This window comes from Cucumis sativus, chromosome 3 (assembly GCF_000004075.3).
Source record: "Cucumis sativus cultivar 9930 chromosome 3, Cucumber_9930_V3, whole genome shotgun sequence".
NCBI classification, from domain to species: domain Eukaryota; kingdom Viridiplantae; phylum Streptophyta; class Magnoliopsida; order Cucurbitales; family Cucurbitaceae; genus Cucumis; species Cucumis sativus.
This window is the reverse complement of record NC_026657.2, coordinates 7,355,530-7,377,164: the sequence shown is the minus strand read 5'-3', so window position 1 is coordinate 7,377,164 and position 21,635 is coordinate 7,355,530. Positions and strand designations below refer to the sequence as shown.

The following is a 21,635-nucleotide window of genomic DNA, read 5'->3' as shown; positions in this document are numbered from 1 at the left end:
TAGGACATTGTGCTTATATATTTGTGAGTGTTCAGACCATATGTACACCTTGAACAACCTACCTAATTCTATAATATTTGAGTATCAAATAAACTAGGCAAGCTTAAATATCCTTATTATACTAAATGAATCCCACGTTATAAAAAAGAATATCGATGGCTGGAGGTTCAAACCCTATCACATCAGAAATAGACAATAATTTTAGAACTCAAGGATACAACTACACCATCTAAATTAAAAAAATCCCAGCCAACTATTTAATAAAAGTAACCAATCAACTTCCTGTTTCTTGACAACTCTAGAATTCAAACCACCAAAACCAATTTTGATTAGAACAGTTGAATCGGTTGGCATTATATTTCAGCTAAACTATTACAAGCAAACAAATGAACAAGATGATCTTGAGCAGTGAGCTAGAAACGTGTCATTCAATCTGATTTGACAGGCCATTCTCGACGAAGTCGAAATAAAATGAGTCCCTTGGGAATATAGGTATGTATGACCTTTGTAACTTACATTCCACCCAATTGATTAAGTTAATGTACAATGCAATATGGTACTATACCACCAAGATAAAAGATATAACTTAAACAATCAAACTTCAACATGTTCCCCAAAGTACTTGTGTAGATTTTGAAAGACGGCCATAGACGCTCAGGCATTTAACTTAGAAACCTCTTCCTTTCATGCTGTTTCTTCCTTTGCTACATTTATCGTCATCATCTTATAACTCATTGGGGCTAAACTTGATGGATGAACCGCGGCGTTGGCCACCCACGATCACGTCTTTAAGCCTAGTTATTGGTCCCAGCACTCGGTTTGTCTTCTGCAATAGTAGCAGTACAATGACAATTAGACCATACAATAGCAACATGAAAAGGGAAGCAAACCTATCTTCTAATCATGATGCATGTAACAGTTGCAATTGCAATTTGCAAATGATACCGCTTTGCAGTTAGCAACTAAGTAGCTTTGAAACGAAAATATTATTGCACTGCCACGAACACAAGAGAATGATGGAAGCAACTAGTGAATGAATGTGCCATCAGCACGATCTATATGTAGTTGCCAAGTCAAGAAGCCAAGAAGCAGACTACCATCAAAATTTTAACAAGCACCACTTGAAAATGATGAATTGAAACAGAACTGATAGCTACAATTATGAATACATCAGTTTTAAATTCTCCAAAAGACTAAACTAAAACCTAGAAACTTTTGACCTAGATTTCTCCGTATATGACCTCAACTACCGAAAAGATGAGGCTTAGAAAATAGTGGGGTGGGAGTAAAAGATATAAACATTGGCTTTATAACCATATGATGAGTTCCCCTAATCAGAACTGGAATTAGCTATTGGATCAGTTTGTATTCAACAAAACTGGTTTCCTAGTTGGAAGGTCCCTGAATTTCTGCCAACAACACAAGCTCATTTATATTGTCTCTGCTTTTAAAATTAAAACCTAGCGCTAGCAGTTATTTGAACATCAACCCAAAGCACCAGATGCATTTCAAATAAATAATAAACTAGCAGGGTATGCAGGAAATCTCAGAATTTAATCTCCAATTTGGATGACAGAAGTAAATAAAAATACACAAGTAAAGTAATTTCACTCAACATCCACATGTGTACTATTTTAAGATCCTAGTTGTCACTGCACCATGACTCCTGATAAAATTGAATTTAAATTCCCTATTCTTATCTCTTATAGAGACTGAATCTGGAACTCAAAATTCAAAGTACATAACAGAAGAGATGTATACACATGATTGCGAAGAGCTAAACAATAAACAAAACTCCATCGAATAAAAGCAACAGTAATCAACATACCTGATCATTCACACTAATGTGCCACTTCAGTTGCAGAGTTTGCCAACTTTCCTGCTGCCAGCGTTGCCCAAGTATTACAAGTCCCATAACAGCAGCTGCAATGAAAATGGACCAAAATGCCTTTGCTTCTTTCGCATGAGAGTATAAATTAGCAGCTCTTCTCTTCCACCACGCACCACAAGGAAGACTGGACTTATTGCTTTTGTTATCAAGCTTGGGAGTTTCTAAGCTTTCTGGACTTGAGACTTGATCATTAGATTCCAATGGAGGGATTTCATCAAAGGTTGTGGAACTAAGATCCGTTTCACCATGAAAAGAACTATAGGTAGGAGCACTGAAGGGATCCAACTCCTTGTCAACCAGATTCAAATCTGGTAGGGCTGTATTTTCACTAAAATCATCACCATGAAAAGACAGCTTGCTACCTTTCTCCATAGTTTTACCAATCCCTGTAAACTCATCTGTCTCAACCAACCCTTCCAAATTCAAACTATCTTCATTTTTTCTACTAGATTTTCCGCCATCTATAACAGCAGAATCAGATTCCACATTCTCCTTCCCTCCTTGATCGTCATGAATCTCACTCTTATCAGGTTCCAATGGCAAATTCTCGTGCTGACTCGGTGGAAATACAAAGTGCCTGGACATAAAAAGAGCACGAGAAGTTTCTGCTTCGTACAAATTGCTGTTATTTTCATCAAGCGACTCATCTTCCTTCACATTTGGAGCAGCTTCATACGCCGATGCAGTGAGTGAAACGACTTCCCATTCGTTTCCACGAGAGTTATTCTCTTCTCCATCCTTATCTGCCATTCTAGGAGAATCCTTGTGTATTCCAACCTCACCGAACTCTGGGGAAGGAAAACATATCTTAACAGCTCGATTAGAAATAAGAGAGAAGATTGGAAAAAAAAAACCCAGATGCAAGTTCAACAATATGAAACTGAGCAATAAATCGTGCGATCAACAAGACAACTCCCTCCCGCCACATCTCGACAAGTAATGAACACATCCCGATTATCACTCAAATTTACAACGAGAAAACACAATTCAATCTAATCAATAGAAGCTAGACCTACAAAGATACAAATTACCGACCCAGCACATACATACACGCAATCATTTCTAGGTCGTACAATCATCCATTCAATAATTCGAGATCAAACAAGAAACGGATCTAACACACCGTACCAATAAGCAACAACAAAGATCGCCACCGATCTAAACAACTAAAAAGAGCGGATCGTCCATGAAATAGGTAAAAATTAAGAATCCCCAACACAAGTTCTGAACGGAACAAGACACACAGAAAAGAATCAATCAAGGGTTGAAAGAAGAAACGTACCAGAAAAGATAATACGCGACCGGAAATTGCCAGGAACGACGGCGAGGTGACGATAAGGATGAAATTGCGTCAGGAAATAGAGAAGAGATTAGGAGTGAGACGTGAATGTGTGGGGTAAAGTAATGAACTCCGCCAAGCAATGATGGAAACCGGCGGTTACCGGTGACAGTGGATTTCCAAAAAGGCTAAATTATAAAAAGAAAAAAATGGCCACGATCTCTTCGTCAAAATTTCTCAAAATTTATTCTCAACTTTCAAAAGTTAAAAAACTAATAATAATAAATAGAAAAACGTTAATGTTTTGTTTAAAAAATAGCTATCAACAAGTATAAAATTGTTCAAAAATTATTTTAAATGATAAAATTGTTGGATATAGATCTATAAATTATAAAGTATATATTAAAATCATTGTTGTTTAAAATAGTTTTCTTTGTTATTTTTGCTTTTCATTTAAGTAAGATTTTCCTAAATATTAGTTTTTATATATTTGAAAAATCCCCTATCAATATTTGGGTATTCCAACACTAATATATGTGTGGTTCTCTGAAATTAATTTTTCTATTAAATTTGATATTTTTATTTTTTAAAAATTAAAAATTACTCCACACCCTTTTAATTAATTTTTTTCCAACGTATTCTTTGAAATCTAAGATATTTTATAATTTTTATTATATGAATCAAATATAGTCAAATTTTATATTTATAAACACTATGAAATCTAGAATTTTGCTATATTGTTGGTGAGAAATATGAGTTGTTGTTACTAACTATTTTTTTGTGAACCAAAAGTTGTATAAATATATTTTAGTCAGCCAACTCAACTGTTCCAAATTACTCAAATTGTCAAACACTCCTCCATAAAATAAACAATTTATTTATTAACCATTAACAAAAGAGAAAACATTAAAAACACTAGAGGTCTGCCATACACATGCTTCCAACATCATTCATTTGACATGTTAGAACTACCCTGCTTTTGAAACTGCCCTATTTTTCTAATGAACTATTATATCATAATTGAAACTAAAAGGTCCACTGCCCACATAACATTTACCCTATCAATAGTCTACGAAAAAACGATTTAAAAAATGTTGCTCTTAACGGTTTCATAACATCTATCAGATGTGGATTCAAATTATTGTCGGTTAACAACAAATTTGATGTATAGGAAAAACTGTCAACCACATCGTGATAGTCTCACGGAATAACTATTATTCTATTAAAGGGGCAGTGGATGATTTTTCTTTTCTTTCTGTAATTTCCATCCATGGGGTACCAGCCTAAACAAATGAACAAATCCAAAAAAGTCACTTTCAAGTTGAAGATTGGTACCATATTAGTATTTAGTTCTACAGCTCCTGATGCAATGGCTCAGAATTTTTTGAAGAAACAGTGCCATCAGCTTTGTTCTTGTCTTTTTGGAGCAACTGAATGACTTCTTCCAGAGGAGGATCTCCAGGTCTTCGAAATACATTGTCCCCAATTTTAATCTCGTATGACTCTGCTTGGCTCAACACAAACTCATTCAACTGCTATCAAAAAGAATAATTTAAAAAAAGTACAAACTGAATTTCAAAAGCTATTATCATGTGATACAATCTATATGGAAAATTTAACTGACTTTTCTATTCAGAAAGTTGTGTTTGGTGGGTTCTTTCTGAAAATGAGAACGGAGGAACAACAGCCCATAACAAATTTGATTAAAACTAGGTGTGAGGAATGATGTTCTTGGTAATACATTTTCATTGTGATGCCATATATTTGAGTTATAAACATTGAGAATCACTAGAGTTTTGTACATGAAGAGTAATATGAAGATAAAAAGACATGTAAGAACGAAAACCAGAGGCATTTCCACATTTAAAAGAGTTTTTTTTTTAAAATAAATTTTCAATCCAACGAGTTCTCTGAATAAAGAGTAAAATTAAGAAGAAAGTTCTTAACAGACAGCTTAGATTTGAATATAATACATCCATTATTGATCTGCAGAAACAAAGTTTAGCTCCTTATATTCTAATGTGATTTCTTTGTCATGGGTTACCGTATATTTCTGAAAATTTTGATAATACAGAAACACTGATTAGATTATGCGCTTTACATTCACCGATCCAAGAACAGTTATCGATTTGAGATTCACGGATTTTGGTACCATATTAGATTACACGAGTTCATCTTGATAGTGAGAGGAGTTGCTCATAAACTTGTAAAAGACACTGTGGGTAGGATCAACAACACTATCACCACCAACACCCTCAGAAGCTCTAAAATTTTAGGATCGAACTTCGGTGACGGTATTAGAATGGTCCAAAACTGTTAAACTTAAACTATATACATATCCGGAATTAAGGACTAGGCCTTTTGAATTGGATCCCAGAAACCAAAATTGAGTGTGAAAACTACTGTTCAAACAAATTGGAGAGCAATCGAGAAGTCAGTTCCAAAATCGGACAGTTAAAGCGTACCTCATTCAAGTCTTGTCCTCTGTCCATTGTGAACATGAGTGTATTAAGATCTACAGCCATAAATTTTGCCTCCACGGAACCGGTTTTCAGAACCTTCGTCCATTGCATAGCAATTTCAGCCACCGTATCCTGAAACCAAGAGCGATAAATGCTGGTAAGAAGTGAACATGTAAAGATTTTAGTCAACAAATTTATCAATTAGGAGCCGAATACACTTCCAAATAACAGAAAACACACTGGTTCATCGAGATTTTCAAGGTCTTTGGTTTCAACCATTCGTTTACACCAATTCCAAATTCAACTTGTATTCAAATTCAAAAAATCACTTCAAGCCAGTACCAATTTGACTGTTAGCAGTTACATTGTTCATCGCTTTCCCGCATGAAATTAATTATCTCAGTAATGGAAAACAGCAAAATTTCTAACCGGGGTCCGCCGAACGCCGAGCCGAAGCTTGACAAATCCCATGGTTGGACCAGAATGCCGCTTCATCATCTCAGCCTGAATCTCCGGAATGTCCATCTTCGATAAATCAGCCGGCGGGATGTCGAAATCATTGGAAGCGGACTTTTTCTTGCCCCAATCCTTCCAAGAATCGTCCTCTTCGTCGTCAACAACGTCGTCGAGATCATCTGTGATGTGGACTCTCCGTTGGCCGCCGTCAGCGAATCGATTGAATCCGACGTCGTTCAAAATGCCAGCGGCGATGACGATGAGAATGAAGACGGGTAGACGAGAAGAACGTGAGAAGCAAATTCTCATTGTTTTTTAGTTTGAAAACACAAATGGAGAAATCAAATAGAATGAACAGAAACTGTAGAGAATTAGCATAAGAACATTTGCGTGGACTACTTAATTTAATATTCATTCACTTGTTGTTTGGTAAATACTTATAAATATAACATACCATACTCGTTTATCATATAAATACATTATTGTATATATCTATCATTAAATAAACAACAAATATTTTTAATACTTAAGTCGTATATCCCTAAATATTTTAGTTTATTTTGATAGACGTTTTTTCTATTTCAAACATCTCTTCGTTATTTTTCAAATAATAGTGTGAGTTTTTTTAATAGTAAAAAGATACAAACTATTTACACGTAAGTGTAAAAAATTCATTACATTTGTTTTGTAAAAAAAAATGTAAATAATTTTTTTATTATGTCATTTTTGTCGATTCTCCCAATAAATATTCATTACTTACCATAGGACACTTTTTAAGGCTATGGATTGAGTATACAACATCTAAAAATATATATAACACTTTGTTGTGTAAACACTTGGACTTAGATAATTGCACGTAGCCTAACAATGTATGTAAGTATATTTCGAGGATTAAAGTGATATTTTTTTAGACTAAATGATGTGAGATTGAGAATATTTATCATATTCGTTTGGAGTTTATTTAACTAATTTAGACGTACGAGAGATGTAACGTTAAACAGTTGATGATATAATGATATGATTTATATTAAATAAATTGCATGAGTAATTATTTAATTTGAATATCAAAATTGTTGGAAAGATGTTGACATCGATCATTAGAGATGATAGAAGTTCGTAAGCGGCTATGGGTGACAGACGATAAAAGTTATCTATGTATGTTAGATGATAAAAATAAACCGTGTTAGTCAATGCTAGACAATGTCATTTTGCTACATTTGCAAACGTTCTAATCCCTCTTATTATATTTAAAAACAACCCTAGATTGTATATTACATATGCTCAAATTCACGCTAAATGGTCGATATAAAACAAGCAACAAATGGTAAAATATTTTTCCAAATTGAAGACCTAAAACTAAAATTTTGTCTTTGAACAAAAAAAAAAATGCTAAATGGAAACAAATACTACATCCTTAGTACAAAAAACCACACAAATATATGTATAAATAAAATTTAAATTTAAAACACATATTGTTTAAAGAAAATTGTTATGAATAGAAAAAATAAATACCATCTACCAATTATAGTAAAGTATTAAAATTGTTATAAGTTTGGATAAGTTTTATAACTAGTTTGAATATTTTGTTACTTTTCAAAATGTCATTTATTTTAAATAAAATAAAACTAAAAAAACTAATCATGGTTTAGTTTTACCCATTCAAATATCTAATTTTACAAATTAATTTATACTTTTCATAACAATAAAAAATATATTTTTAAATATAAAAATTTGACAAACTAACAAAATCATAGCAAAATTTATTACCTTCAATAGATATTTTATCAAAATGTTATATTTTTAACACATTTCCGTAAAAGTTAATTAATCTATTTAAGTATCAAATGAGCCTATCATTAACAAAAGTTAAAAAATAAACAAGAAAAATCTACCCACATTTAAAACTCTGCTTAATCACAAATAAAAACTATTTACACATTAGTGATGAATTGAAATATTTAAGAGAAACACGTAATCTAAAATTTAGTCCGTACTACTAATTTATTATAAGCTATTTATTATTCTTCATATTTTTTAAAGCATTTCCATTATAAATATTAAAAGAAATTCACACGTTATGTTTATTTATATGAAAATCATTATAATCTTAATTAAGAAAAACTAAATTCAAAATTTATAAAAAAGTATTGAACAAAAATGAAAATATATGAAGAAAAAGGATATCTTAATATAAATAGAAACGGGGAGTCAATGAACGAGTAAAAAAAGAATGCCCTCAAAAAGCATCGTGACAATAGGCAAGAAGCGTAGAAAGCAAAAATTGTAGGGAGATAGTTGTAAATAGGAGAGGTTAGAGGGCTAAAAATGCAATAAAAGTAAAAGGTAACTGCAGGGAATTGGCTCAGACTCAGACCTCAATCTTCGCATAAAGCCATAAACTCCGTTACCGTCCCTTGAGATAGAGAGATTGAAAAATCGAAAAATCGAAAAAAAAAGAAAGAAAAAGAAATTTTAACGCTTTGGGGGAAATTGCCAAATCAGTGATTGCGTCAACTGAGCTTCACTGGTTGAGCCCTAAGTCCGATCCCGTTGCCCATTTTCCAAAAATCTCGCTTTAGAGAGAGAGAGAGATTTTTTTTTCTTACCCGTTTTCTTCTTTTTTTGTTTGGATGAAGGGTTTTGAACATTGGGATCGGAGGGTATATATAAGGTTTCCGTTGGATTTTCTAGGGATTTTGATTTTGGTTTATTGAACTTTCCCGTTTTATTTTATTTTTTTTGTCCTTTTTTTTTACCCGGAAAGTGAGAGGAAAAAGGGGGTTTGTTAATTGTTTCGTGTTTGGGTTTGTTGGTAATAGAAGTAGTAGAAAAGAAGTGGTGTTTATAGTTTTAGTTTTGGTTTAATTTTGCATGCAATCGGGTGGGGGTGGCCCCCTCCGGAATCCGGGGTTTCCGGCCGGACGGGCGGCATCGACGACATCAGCTGCGGCGTCGCCGTCGTCGTCTTCATCGGCGGTATCAACGCCCCATTTGGGGTTTGATTCAATGCAGCAGCAACAGCAGCAGCTAGCGTCTAGGCAGGTAAAGTCGTTTAATTTCTCAAGTTTGCGCTTATCGTGTTCGATGAATTGTTCTGTTGGGTTATGAATTGTTCAGTTGACTGATGAAAATTGCAAGCGTCTTAGTGGTGTAAGTGAAGTGTGAACTTGATTAGTTGGTTTTGATTTGCTGGTGCATTGTTGCTACTCCATGAGCTGCTTCTTGTAATGGGTTTGGAGTGGATTTCTGATTTAGACATTCGGCTCTTTGATTGACTTTGTTTCATCAGCTCATAATTTTGCTGAATCAACTGCGAAATCTATTGGCTTAATTTCTTTTTCCCATCTCCTTTGCTGAATCAATCCCTTGGCGTGGTGGCCGGGAGGATTGCAATGTTTCTTTCTTTGTTTGGACCAGCATATTTGCATCAATGAATGTTGGTAGCTTTTTAAAAAATTGTGCACATGTTGATCAAGCATCTAAGTCAAGCTGGAGTTGTATGATTTTGTTATTATTATTTTTTACTGACACGTTTGACAATTTTGATTTACTTTATTCAGTCGTTACAACATCAATTACTCAGAAAATCTGATGGAAATGAAGCCCTTTTATCATATCAAGCTGGTGGTCTCCAAGGAGTCTTAGTTGGAAACAACTTTCCTCAGTCACCTGGTTCCTCACATTTGCCCCAGCAAGCGAGAAAATTCATTGATCTAGCTCAACAGCATCATGGTACATCTCAGGAGGGCCAAAACAGGAGCCAAGGTCTTGAGCAGCAAGCACTGAATCATCCTATGCATCAAGCTTATCTGCAATATGCCTTGGCTGCTCAGCAGAAGTCTGCGATGGCAATGCAATCACAGCATCAGGCTAAAATGGGAATTATGAGCCCTCAGTCTATTAAGGATCAGGAGATGAGAATGGGAAATCAGAAAATTCAGGAACTTATTCCCACTCAGGTCTCTAATCAAGCATCAACATCTTTGTCTAAAAAATCATCAGATCATTTTGTACGTGGTGAAAAACAAATGGAGCAGGGACCACCATCAACTTCTGATCAGAGAGTTGATTCAAAGTCTTCTAGTCAGCTTCCTTCCATGGGTAATATGGTGCCCGTGAATATGACACGGCCTATGCAGGCACCACAAGGTCAACCAGGAATTCTTAACATGGCAAACAACCAGCTTGGCATGGCTCAGTTGCAGGCAGTGCAAGCATGGGCTCTAGAACGCAATATTGATCTTTCGCTACCTTCAAATGTCAACATTGTTTCACAGCTTTTTCCAATGCTCCAGCCTAGAATGCTAGTTCCCCATCAAAAACCAAATGAAAACAATATGGGACAACAGTCATCACCTGCTTCTGTCCCCAAACAGCAGATCAATTCTTTGTTTGCTGGGAAAGAGGCTTCTGCCCATGCTAATTCATTAAGTGATGTATCTGGACAGTCAAGCAGCACGAAAGCCAGGCAAATAGCTTCAACAAACCCCTTTGGTCAAAACATGAATGCCAGTGTTGTTAACAATACTAGCCATGCCAGCATGCAGCAGTTCAGTGTTCCTGGCATGGAAAACCAGTTATCTTCAAGATTACCAGTTTCTGGAAATACAATACCTCCAGTACATTCTTCCGAATCTTCTGGGAATGTGAACCAAAACATTGAACGTTCCCTTCAAGGAAAAACATCGTTAGGTACCCCGGAGAATGTGCAAACACAGTATGTCAGGCAGGTGAATCGATCATCTCCACAAACTGCTCTTCCTACTAGTGATGGGGGTTCTAGCAATTCAACCTTACCACAAGGTGGACACTCTAATCAGACGGCACAACAGCGGTTTGGGTTCACCAAACATCAATTGCATGTCTTAAAAGCCCAAATTTTAGCATTTAGGCGGCTAAAGGTGTTCCTTCTTCTTCTTAATCTGTTTGTTCTTAATTGATAACTTAGTGTCAGATCCTTTTGGTTCATCTTTAGATGGATGGTGTTCTTACGTTCTTTTCATTTCTGTTCTTTTACAGAAAGGAGAAGGTACACTGCCGCAAGAACTTCTAAGGGCTATTGCACCTCCACCTCTGGATGTGCAGCAGCAGCAGTTTCTACCTCCTGGAAGTACTAGTCAGGATAAATCATCTGGGAAGACTGTGGAAGATACAGGGAATGTGGAGGCTACTGAGAAGGACTCCTTGTCTCTTGCATCAAGTAATGGACATAGATTTCCAAGAGAAGAAGTTTCAACTGGAGACGAAAAATCAAAGACGTCCACTTCGGATGTGCAACCTATGCCGCCTGCAATGAAGGAAACAGTACCTGTGGCATCTTCCGGAAAAGAAGAGCAGCAGACAACAGTCTCTGTTAAATCAGATCAGGAAACTGATCGTGGTTGTCAAAAGCCTCCTGGTAAAACTGATTTTCCAGTTGAAAGGGGAAAGGCTATTGCAAACCAAGCTGCTGTACCAGATGTTACGCAAGTTAAAAAACCTGCACCACCTAGTACACCCCAGTCAAAAGATGTTGGCGCTGCTAGGAAGTATCATGGACCCCTTTTTGACTTCCCATACTTCACCAGGAAACATGACTCATTTGGTTCAGCGATGGCAGTTAACAACAATAACAATTTAACGCTGGCTTATGATGTAAAAGATCTTCTTTTTGAGGAAGGCTTAGAAGTTATCAATAAGAAAAGGACAGAAAATTTAAAGAAGATAGGTGGTTTGCTTGCTGTTAACTTAGAGAGGAAAAGAATCAGACCTGATTTGGTAGTACGATTGCAAATTGAAGAAAAGAAACTCCGACTTTTAGATCTACAGGCACGTCTGAGAGATGAAATTGATCAACAGCAACAAGAGATAATGGCAATGCCTGATAGGCCCTATAGGAAGTTTGTACGCTTATGTGAGCGCCAGCGTATGGAGCTAACTCGACAAGTACAAGCCTCGCAGAAAGCCATGAGAGAAAAGCAACTGAAATCTGTTTTTCAGTGGCGTAAAAAACTTCTAGAGGCTCATTGGGCCATCCGTGATGCTCGAACTGCCCGCAATAGAGGAGTTGCCAAATATCACGAGAGAATGTTGAGGGAGTTCTCTAAAAGAAAAGATGATGATAGGAACCGAAGGATGGAAGCTCTAAAGAATAATGATGTCGAAAGATATAGAGAAATGTTGTTGGAGCAGCAGACAAGCATGCCTGGTGATGCTGCTGAGAGATACTCTGTTCTATCATCATTTTTGACTCAGACTGAAGAATATCTTCATAAGCTAGGAAGCAAAATAACTGCTGCCAAGAGTCAGCAGGAGGTGGCAGAGGCCGCAAATATTGCTGCAGCTGCTGCACGATTGCAGGCAAGTACTCTCTTATTTATGGTCACTTTGGATCAGAATGGTTATTTTTTTAGTGCCTATAACTTGTGAGAGACTATGGAACTTTGTTCTATACAACCTGCTGATTTGGTAGTCTCCTCTCAATTATGCGTTCTTGTTTGTTGAATTAGGGTCTTTCAGAAGAAGAAGTTAGGGCGGCAGCTGCTTGTGCAGGAGAGGAAGTTATGATAAGAAACCGTTTTATGGAAATGAATGCTCCCAAGGATAGTTCATATGTGAACAAGTAAGTTCTCAATAATTTATGTTAGTATGGTTCACAGTATTACGAATGCTTGGTTGGCTGCTGAGGTTCTGTGCTTCAGTTTTATTTCAAGTTCAGTAATTTGCTTGACTCTTCTTCCTTTACCTAGATCTAGAGGGATTCGTTTCTTTTTAATGCTATAATACCGAAGAATTGTTATCTAACTTTTTCTGGATGAAGAGCACTTGCAGTATCCTGGACTGTCTTTATATATTGTCATCTGTCTTTTACTTTTTGTCAGGTACTATAACCTTGCCCATGCTGTGAACGAGAGAATCGTGAGGCAACCCTCAATGTTACGGGCTGGAACCTTAAGAGATTATCAGCTTGTAGGTCATCTTATTTTAGAATGGTTCTTTCTAGGATTTCAGACCACCTTCTATCTTTCTGGAGTATTAATTTTTTTTTTTTTTTTATGTTGTAGGTTGGGTTACAATGGATGCTTTCACTGTATAACAATAAATTAAATGGAATCTTGGCAGATGAGATGGGTCTTGGGAAGACTGTGCAGGTACCTTCCATTTGTTAGATTGTAGTCCTTCGACTCCTTCCTATTTTTTGTAAAATGTTAACGTGGAAGTGAGAACATATTAGTTCCTTGTAATGTGGGGTAACTTTATATATAGGAGCTAATAATTGATTGATTTGGAATTGTGTTCAGTCAGCATGTCAGCAAAATTTTCCATTCCGGTTAATGGGTAAGCTAAGGGGAAAGATTTTCATGATGAGAGATCTTAGGCAAGTAGGTCATCTTTTCTTTTCGATTTGGTGGCCAACATTCTTAGCAAGTTAGTTTATCTTGAAGTGGAGAATGGTGTGTTGGAGGGTTTTATAATAGGTTCCAATGGAGTTCAGTTGTCACACCTTCCATTTTCTGATGGCACTCTCTTTTTTTGTTATGATAAGAAAGCTCCTTAAGGAATCTTAATGGCTTTCTATCTCTTTTTGAAGGTAACTCAGGTATAATGATTAATTGTTAGAAAAACACTATTTTCGATTTGAAGTGTGAGCTTGCTAAATCAAATTATCTGGCCTCTTTTGTGGGTCGACATTACTCAGCTTTTGGGTGCTTATCTTGGCCTTCCTCTGGGAGATAGCTCAAAATCGGCGAGTTTTGATGAAAGGATGAAAGCAACTGTTTCTATTTAAAAAAAGTTCAGAAATGGTTGTAGTCATGAAAAAAGGATTTCTTGTCTAAAGGAGAAAAACTGACTTTGATTCAGTTTGTGTTGAGTGGAATTCCGCTTTTACTTTCTTTCCCTTCTAGGATCCCCAGTTTCTGTGGGAAGGAGTGGACAGGGGGGAGGGGTCCATCTTGCGAAGTGGGAGGTTGGTACATAGTCATTAGAGAGTGGGGGCTTCGGTATAGGTAATCTGTGGTTGGGTAAAAGAGGCTCTCTTGACAAATTGGCTGCAGTGTATCCACTTGGAACTTATCTCTTTCTGGCGGAAGATTACTATGAGCATGTATAGACATCACCCTTTTGACTGGGTCTCAGGTGGTAGACTTAAGAATTCTTGTAAGGGCCTTAGGTCTACTATTGTATTGTTTCTGGCATTCCTATGTTTAGTTTGTTAAATGCTCTATTGCCACGAACTGAATACTTTTTTTGGAGGATATTTGGGTGGAATGGAAACCCCTTGTGTGCTTTGTTCCTTTATCTTTATCATTTTTTGGATAGGAGGTTGCATTGGTGGCTTATTGGTTTATATTGGGCCTTCTTCCGATAGATCTTCCTCTTTCTCTTGATTTTTGCCGCCCACTCTCAGACTAGTAGGCAAGTAAGGTTGGGGCCAGTCTCCTTTTTTGTTATTTCTGATCATTTTACTTGTGTGGGTGAAGAGATTTTCGATCGAGTTCAGAAGCCCTCTTACAACTTTTCCATTAATTTTTTCTTCTGGATTCTTTGTCCCCCTTCTACCTCTTGGAGGCAATTTCCCTCTCTTTGGATGGTTATAATTCCGAAGGAAGTAAAATTTTTTGCCTGACAATTTTGTTTTTTCGCTTTGTTGTGGGGTGTTTGGCTTGAGAGGAACGGTATAATTTTTCATAGAGTAGAGAGGCTGGGAAGAAGGATATGTGAGATTTGGTTAGATTTAATTCTTTCTTTAGGGCGACCATTAGTGTTTTGTAATTATCAGCCGAGCATCATTCTGGTTAGGACCATTTCAACTGGGTGGGGGTTTACTTTTTTGGCTTCTTTTTTGTTGGCCTTTAACTCAATGAAAGCTTATATTAAAATAAGGCTCAATAAGATCTCTTTCTGTTACTTTATTCTCTGTCTTTCTTTTGCAGGTAATGGCATTGATTGCTTATTTGATGGAATTTAAAGGGAACTATGGCCCCCATCTTATAATTGTCCCCAATGCTGTTTTGGTCAACTGGAAGGTCAGTAAATTTTTTTAAAACCTTTTCGCAACTACAAGTAAGAACCCAGTTATAATAAGAACTGGAAAATGAAAATCTTGCAGAGTGAGCTCCATACTTGGCTACCATCCGTATCATGCATTTATTATGTTGGTGGGAAGGATGAGCGGTCAAAATTATTTTCACAGGTGTGAAATTTTTTGTTTCTTATTTCTTTTTAATTGAGGTTTCAAGAGACTGAGATTTCCTCACTGCATTATGTTGTACAGGAGGTTTGTGCCTTGAAATTTAATGTTCTCGTGACAACTTATGAGTTTATCATGTATGATCGCTCAAAGCTTTCAAAAATTGATTGGAAGTATATTATAATTGATGAAGCACAAAGAATGAAGGACAGGGAATCAGTTTTAGCTCGTGACCTTGATAGGTACAGATGTCAGAGGCGCCTGCTCCTAACTGGGACACCGTTACAGGTTTGTCAAAGACATTAGTCTTTGTGGCATCTTGTATGTCAGTTAGTAGTAGAGAGAACAAAACTGTTTTAGATATTGTTTGAGAGTCCGCTGTGTACCACATTATCTCCAAAAGAAAATTTTCTGTTGAGACAAGGCATTGTGTTATGATTATTTTTACCTTCCACAACATAATTTAGTTGTCCAGGCAGTGATGATAATACCGAACTTGAACTGGTGGCTCACCTTTCCTGCTCTCGACTGAGAAGTTTTTTATTGCATTTAAAAATAAATCTCTGTTCCTCTGCTCTACTGTTAGAAAAGGCATGCAAACAGAAATGAAAATGGGTGGATATAAATCCTGATCAGTATTATCATTGTAAATCTCTTGAAGAACTGCTACTATACCTTCCTATTGTTTACTATGGTAAAGCTGATACGCATATAAGTTTTAGTTCTGTAATTTAGAAAACTTTTTAAAACCCAATTTGACTTGACTGAGAAGTAAGCATGTTATTTGGGGTACTGCGGCTACTGTCTTGTTATGACTTCTTATTTTAAGAAGTGAATCTTACTTTAAGTTTTGTTGAGTGAACATTTCATGAATCTTATTTTGCAGAATGATTTGAAGGAACTTTGGTCGCTTCTTAATCTCCTTCTTCCAGAAGTGTTTGATAATCGAAAAGCTTTTCATGATTGGTTCTCAAAACCCTTTCAGAAGGAAGGCCCCACTCCAAATGCTGAAGATGATTGGCTTGAGACTGAGAAAAAAATTATTATTATCCACCGACTTCATCAAATTCTTGAGCCATTTATGCTCCGTCGGCGTGTTGAAGATGTTGAAGGATCACTTCCACCCAAGGTCTGCTTTTGTTGCTTCTGCTGTTCACATTTTGTTAAATTTGGTCAACTAATGATGATTTCCTTGTTGAAATTCAGGTTTCCATAGTGTTGAGGTGTAGGATGTCAGCCTTTCAGAGTGCTGTATATGACTGGATTAAGGCCACCGGCACTCTTCGTGTTGATCCAGAAGATGAGAAACTGAGAGTTCAGAAAAATCCGAATTACCAGCCTAAAGTGTATAAAACATTAAATAACAGATGTATGGAACTAAGGAAAACTTGTAACCACCCATTGCTTAACTATCCATATTATGGTGACTTCTCCAAGGACTTCCTGGTAAGATCATGCGGAAAACTGTGGATCCTGGACAGGATCCTTATAAAACTCCAGAAGACAGGGCATAGAGTACTGCTTTTTAGTACAATGACAAAACTACTTGATATATTAGAGGAGTACTTGCAATGGCGGCGACTCATATATAGAAGGATTGATGGTACAACTAGTTTGGAGGATCGTGAGTCTGCCATAGTGGACTTCAATAGCCCTGATTCAGACTGCTTTATATTCTTGCTGAGTATACGGGCTGCAGGTCGTGGTCTTAATCTTCAGTCTGCTGACACGGTTATTATTTATGATCCTGATCCTAACCCTAAAAATGAGGAGCAAGCTGTTGCTAGAGCACATCGAATTGGACAAACAAGAGAAGTCAAAGTCATCTACATGGAAGCAGTGGTCGATAAGTTCTCTAGTAATCAGAAAGAAGATGAGCTAAGAAGTGGTGGGTCGGGAGATTTAGAAGATGATTTTGCTGGTAAGGATCGATATATGGGATCGATTGAGAGTCTTATAAGAAATAACATACAGCAGTATAAGATAGATATGGCAGATGAGGTCATCAATGCTGGGCGTTTTGATCAGAGAACAACGCATGAAGAGAGGCGTCTCACTTTAGAGACATTGTTGCACGACGAAGAGCGATATCAAGAAACTGTCCATGATGTTCCTTCACTTCAGGAGGTGAATCGAATGATTGCTAGAAGTGAAGATGAGGTTGAATTGTTTGATCAAATGGATGAAGAGTTTGATTGGACAGAAGAAATGACACGGTATGATCAGATACCTAAGTGGCTTCGAGCAAGTACAAGAGAAGTAAATAATGCTATTGCTAATTTATCCAAAAAACCTTCAAAAAATATATTATTTGGTGCTGGTTATGGTTTGGAATCCAGTGAACTTGGATCTGATTCATCCCTTCGAACTGAAAGAAAAAGAGGCAGACCAAAGGGTAAGAAGATCCCTAATTACAAGGAAATGGATGATGATAATGGAGAGTTCTCAGAAGCAAGCTCCGATGAGAGAAATGGGTACTCTGTCCAGGAAGAAGAGGGAGAAATTGCAGAGTTTGAAGATGATGAATATAGTAGAGGCATTGAGGCAACGCAACTTAACAAGGATCAGATGGAAGATGGTCCTGATTGCGATGCTAGGTATGACTACCCTCGGGATGGCGCTAGAAATAATCATTTGCTTGAAGAAGCTGGCTCTTCAGGCTCCTCTTCAAGCAGTCGAAGGTTGACACAGATGGTGTCTCCTGTTTCTTCTCAGAAATTTGGTTTCTTGTCTGCCTTAGATGCCAGGCCTAGTTCCCTTTCAAAGAGACTGGTAAATTATTCTCTCTTTTACACTAGTGGTTTGTTGTTGGAATGTTGCCCTTTGTCATATATATGTATTTATGTCTTTTCTTTTGCCTTAAAACTTTTTTCAGCCTGATGAATTAGAGGAAGGGGAAATTGCAATATCTGGCGACTCTCACATGGAGAACCAACAATCTGAAAGTTGGATTCATGATCGTGAAGATGGGGAAGAGGAACAGGTACTGCAACCCAAGATAAAACGTAAGAGGAGTCTTAGGCTTAGGCCACGCCCTCCAGCAGAAAGGCGAGAAGAGAAGATTTATAATGAAACCCAATCTCTTCAGTATGGAGATTCTTCATCTCCTTCTCCCTTTCTAGCGGACCATAAATTTTCCAAATTTAAGAATGATCCTGAGGCTAAACCATATGGGGATTCCAATTCCTTGAAGCATGAACAAAATGAATCATCTTCGAAGAATCGGCGTAATTTATCTGCTAGAAGGGTGGCACCTTCATCAAAATTGCACTCGTCTCCTAAATCTAGCAGATTGAATTCTGTGACTAGATCTGCAGATGATGCAGTTGAACATTCTAGAGAAAATTGGGATGGCAAACAATCTAACACTGGTGGAAATTCAGGTTTTGGTTCTAAGATGCCTGACATAATCCAGAGGAGGGTACGTACAATGAGTTAAAATATACATCCTCTTTGAAGGATACTTTTGTCTATTGTTCTTCCTTTATTTCTTTCATGCCTACTTTCAGCAAGAGTACTATGCGCATTATCTATTAGTAGACAACATACTGAATTATTGGATTTAAACTTATTTTTTCCAGATTGAAGTTTACACTTATTCTGTCCCCATCCTCTTTCAGTTATATCCCCATAAAATAATTTACCTCTACTTTGGCTAGGCCTTTGAGTTTGTTGTAAGTTTTCATTTTATTGGGTGGATAATGAAGCACTTGGTTTAGCAGAGATGCACGGCTGTATTGTTATTTTTCTCAATTTTATATTTTTACTGTGTTTTTGGCGCATCAGGATCTAAACAGGGTTCTACTTGGGTGGAAATATACTTGAATTGATAATGCTTAGAAGATCCTTTCTGGTTGAAAGTTTCCTTAGCAATTGTCTTTTTTAACAATGTATTTGAGAAAACTTAGTTTCATCCGTTTTATTGTTATGCTGCTACATTTAGTAAGGAATTGTTGCATCCTATGATGAACTTGCAACTTTTTAAGTTTTTGTGGTTGTAAATTACATTTTGGACTTACCTGACTTTTTAATATTTTTCAGTGCAAGAATGTTATCAGCAAACTTCAAAGTAGAACTGACAAAGAAGGGCATCAAATTGTGCCGTTGTTAACAGATCTGTGGAAACGGATGGGGAATTCTAGTTTACCAAGTGGAGTCAGTAATAACATTTTGGATCTACGGAAGATTGATCAACGCATAGACAGATTAGAGTACAATGGAGTTATGGAGTTGGTGTTTGATGTTCAATTTATGTTGAAGGGTGCCATGCAGTTCTATGGGTTCTCACATGAGGTACGATTTTACTTGACATTTTACTTTTAGTGCACATTTAATCCACCTATTCTTGGTCTCGCGCATCGATTTTGATGCAATTTTCTGAAACAATTGAAACTAATGTTGAAGAGTGGGTTTGTGGTTTTTTGATTTTTTGATTTTGTTTTCCTTTGGATCTGGATGTCTGTCATTCTTAGGCTTAATGGCTACTAACCCACATTCTTCAATGTTTCCATGAGCTTTGATATGCTTTAATTTTAGTAATCTCCATAAAGTAGAAGAAATGTTATAGATATGCTACTTTATCAATCTCCGTTACTGCAATTTCTTGATTGGTATTTGCAAAAACTAAAAAAAAAATGTTGTTGCCACCTTGGATCTCAGTTTTGCATTGATTCCATATTGTGCTGTTTTTGGTAGTTGTGTTTGTTTGGTTTGTCATTATATGTACTCGCACACCAAACAGAATTTAAACATGGACATGTAACAAAAGGGTGTTTTCTGTATGTTTTGACTGCTGAGGCTAAATATATTCTAGTAAATCGGTATTGCCATTTGTTCATCAGAACTTGTCTTGCCTTCCTCCAACTGCCATTAAAATTTGAAATTGGCTCTTTTATATTGATATGCAGGTAAGATTCGAGGCTAAAAAAGTACATGACCTCTTCTTTGATATTCTGAAGATTGCATTTCCAGACACAGATTTTCGAGAAGCTCGAAATGCTCTGTCTTTCCAAAGTCCAGGGTCTTCTGCTGCTGCTACTATGAGGGAGAGACCTGCTGGCCAAATCAAAAGACAGAAGATGGTGCATGACATGGACACTGACTCGGGTCCGCCGCATAAATCCCTGCATCGTGGACCTGTGTCTGGGGAAGAAACGAGGGCCACCAGAGGTCACCTAATAGCACAGAAAGAAACAAGATTTGGTAGTGGAAGTGGAAGTAAGGATCAATATCAGATAGAAGAACCCCCGCTTCTTACTCATCCTGGGGAGCTAGTTATCTGCAAGAAAAAAAGAAAAGACAGAGAAAAATCAATAGTCAAGCCAAGGACTGGATCTGGTGGCCCGGTCTCACCACCGCCTAGCGGTGCTCGTGGTATTAGAAGTCCAGGTCTCAGTTCAGTTCCAAAAGACAGCAAACAATCTCAGGGATGGCCCAACCAGCCTCAATCTGCCAACGGCAGCGGTGGTGGACCTGTTAGTTGGGCAAATCCTGTGAAGAGATTAAGAACAGATGCTGGAAAGAGGAGGCCCAGCCATATCTGACTTTTATAGGTTAGTGTATGAAATAGAGATTTAAAATCGAGCTCAAGCGATGAGGATACTGGTGAGACCCCCTATCGTTTTGTAAAGGTCCCAATAGCTCGTGGTGTTAATAGTGTAGGTCTTTGTTCTTCAATGCATCACATATATAGATCCTCTAATGTTTTATATTATTGAAATACATCTTTACATCTTATAGTTAGATCTCTGTACTCTACTCTGATGGCTATATCCTTCAAAGTTACTGTTGTATTCAATTATGTCGATTGATAGCAACTCTGTTTCTTTGGCTCAAATATTGGGGAAAAAAAGTAGTTGTATTGGCAATAGAATACACTCCAATCCATCTCTTTTTATCATTTGGTTTCTTTTGCAGTACCAATTTCGTTATTATTAAGAAAAGCAAGCAACATTTTGTTCTTGACACGACTTTTATTTATTTATTTTTATCTAATCATGTAGCAAGAATATTGAAATTCATAGGTCTTGTTATTGATTCTTAATTGACTTCTACAAGAGTTTGTTTAACATTAGTCCTTTTTTATAGTTCTTTTCTGATTTTTTTGGAACTTGGAAGGTACAATTTAGTTTTATATATACTCTAATATCTTTGAATTTGCAACAGTTTAGTTCGAAATTTATAACATTTTAATCTTCATCCTACAAAAAATTCTCATCGAAATTAAATTTCAAATGTTTTTTTACTTCAACTCACTATTTGTGGTTTATAATTTTTTTTATATCAGATCAGTTTCCTAACGTACATGTATTTGATTTCTAAAATACATAAATTAAATTATTACTTCTTATAGTTCGAAATTTCTAAAATACATAA

At 36.6% G+C, this 21,635-nt stretch overlaps 3 protein-coding genes across 4 annotated transcripts; 1 reads left to right on the top strand and 2 right to left on the bottom strand.

Moving 5' to 3' along the window:
* Positions 1 to 301: 301 nt before the first annotated feature.
* Positions 302 to 3,371, bottom strand: LOC101221896 (ATG8-interacting protein 1). Of its 2 annotated transcripts, none has more exons than XM_031882139.1 (3): positions 3,174 to 3,371; positions 1,829 to 2,698; positions 302 to 826 (listed from the first exon to the last, which is right to left on the bottom strand). In XM_031882139.1, the coding sequence occupies exons 2-3, from the start codon at positions 2,639 to 2,641 to the stop codon at positions 725 to 727; spliced, it is 915 nt and encodes a 304-aa protein (XP_031737999.1). In that variant the 5' UTR covers positions 2,642 to 2,698; positions 3,174 to 3,371; the 3' UTR covers positions 302 to 724. The 2 variants fall into 2 exon arrangements, with proteins under 2 accessions (XP_031737999.1, XP_011650748.1); XM_011652446.2 differs by having other exon boundaries at positions 1,829 to 2,679; positions 3,174 to 3,367.
* Positions 3,372 to 4,031: 660 nt separating this feature from the next.
* On the bottom strand, positions 4,032 to 6,477 carry LOC101221666 (hypothetical protein). Its single transcript, XM_004133813.3, has 3 exons — positions 6,062 to 6,477; positions 5,636 to 5,764; positions 4,032 to 4,702 (listed from the first exon to the last, which is right to left on the bottom strand). Exons 1-3 carry the CDS (start codon positions 6,395 to 6,397, stop codon positions 4,523 to 4,525), a joined length of 645 nt encoding a protein of 214 aa, XP_004133861.1. The 5' UTR covers positions 6,398 to 6,477; the 3' UTR covers positions 4,032 to 4,522.
* Positions 6,478 to 8,959: 2,482 nt separating this feature from the next.
* LOC101221426 (ATP-dependent helicase BRM) lies at positions 8,960 to 21,159 on the top strand. Its single transcript, XM_004133812.3, has 14 exons — positions 8,960 to 9,130; positions 9,649 to 10,989; positions 11,108 to 12,427; positions 12,577 to 12,689; positions 12,949 to 13,036; positions 13,132 to 13,218; positions 15,004 to 15,096; positions 15,180 to 15,263; positions 15,345 to 15,548; positions 16,147 to 16,389; positions 16,467 to 18,032; positions 18,136 to 18,681; positions 19,302 to 19,553; positions 20,168 to 21,159. The coding sequence occupies exons 1-14, from the start codon at positions 8,960 to 8,962 to the stop codon at positions 20,801 to 20,803; spliced, it is 6,744 nt and encodes a 2,247-aa protein (XP_004133860.1). The 3' UTR covers positions 20,804 to 21,159.
* The last annotated feature ends 476 nt before the right edge of the window (positions 21,160 to 21,635 follow it).

Coding starts and splice junctions, on each gene's coding strand:
- LOC101221666 (XM_004133813.3), bottom strand. CDS start 6,397: ATGAGAATTTGCTTCTCACGTTCTTCTCGTCTACCCGTCTTCATTCTC. Junction 5,765..6,061: donor TCGGCGTTCGGCGGACCCCG/GTTAGAAATTTT, acceptor TCTTGGTTTCAG/GATACGGTGGCTGAAATTGC. Junction 4,703..5,635: donor GAGGACAAGACTTGAATGAG/GTACGCTTTAAC, acceptor TTTTGATAGCAG/TTGAATGAGTTTGTGTTGAG.
- LOC101221896 (XM_031882139.1), bottom strand. CDS start 2,641: ATGGCAGATAAGGATGGAGAAGAGAATAACTCTCGTGGAAACGAATGG. Junction 827..1,828: donor ACATTAGTGTGAATGATCAG/GTATGTTGATTA, acceptor CTACTATTGCAG/AAGACAAACCGAGTGCTGGG.
- LOC101221426 (XM_004133812.3), top strand. CDS start 8,960: ATGCAATCGGGTGGGGGTGGCCCCCTCCGGAATCCGGGGTTTCCGGCC. Junction 9,131..9,648: donor AGCAGCTAGCGTCTAGGCAG/GTAAAGTCGTTT, acceptor TACTTTATTCAG/TCGTTACAACATCAATTACT. Junction 15,097..15,179: donor CTGTTTTGGTCAACTGGAAG/GTCAGTAAATTT, acceptor AAAATCTTGCAG/AGTGAGCTCCATACTTGGCT.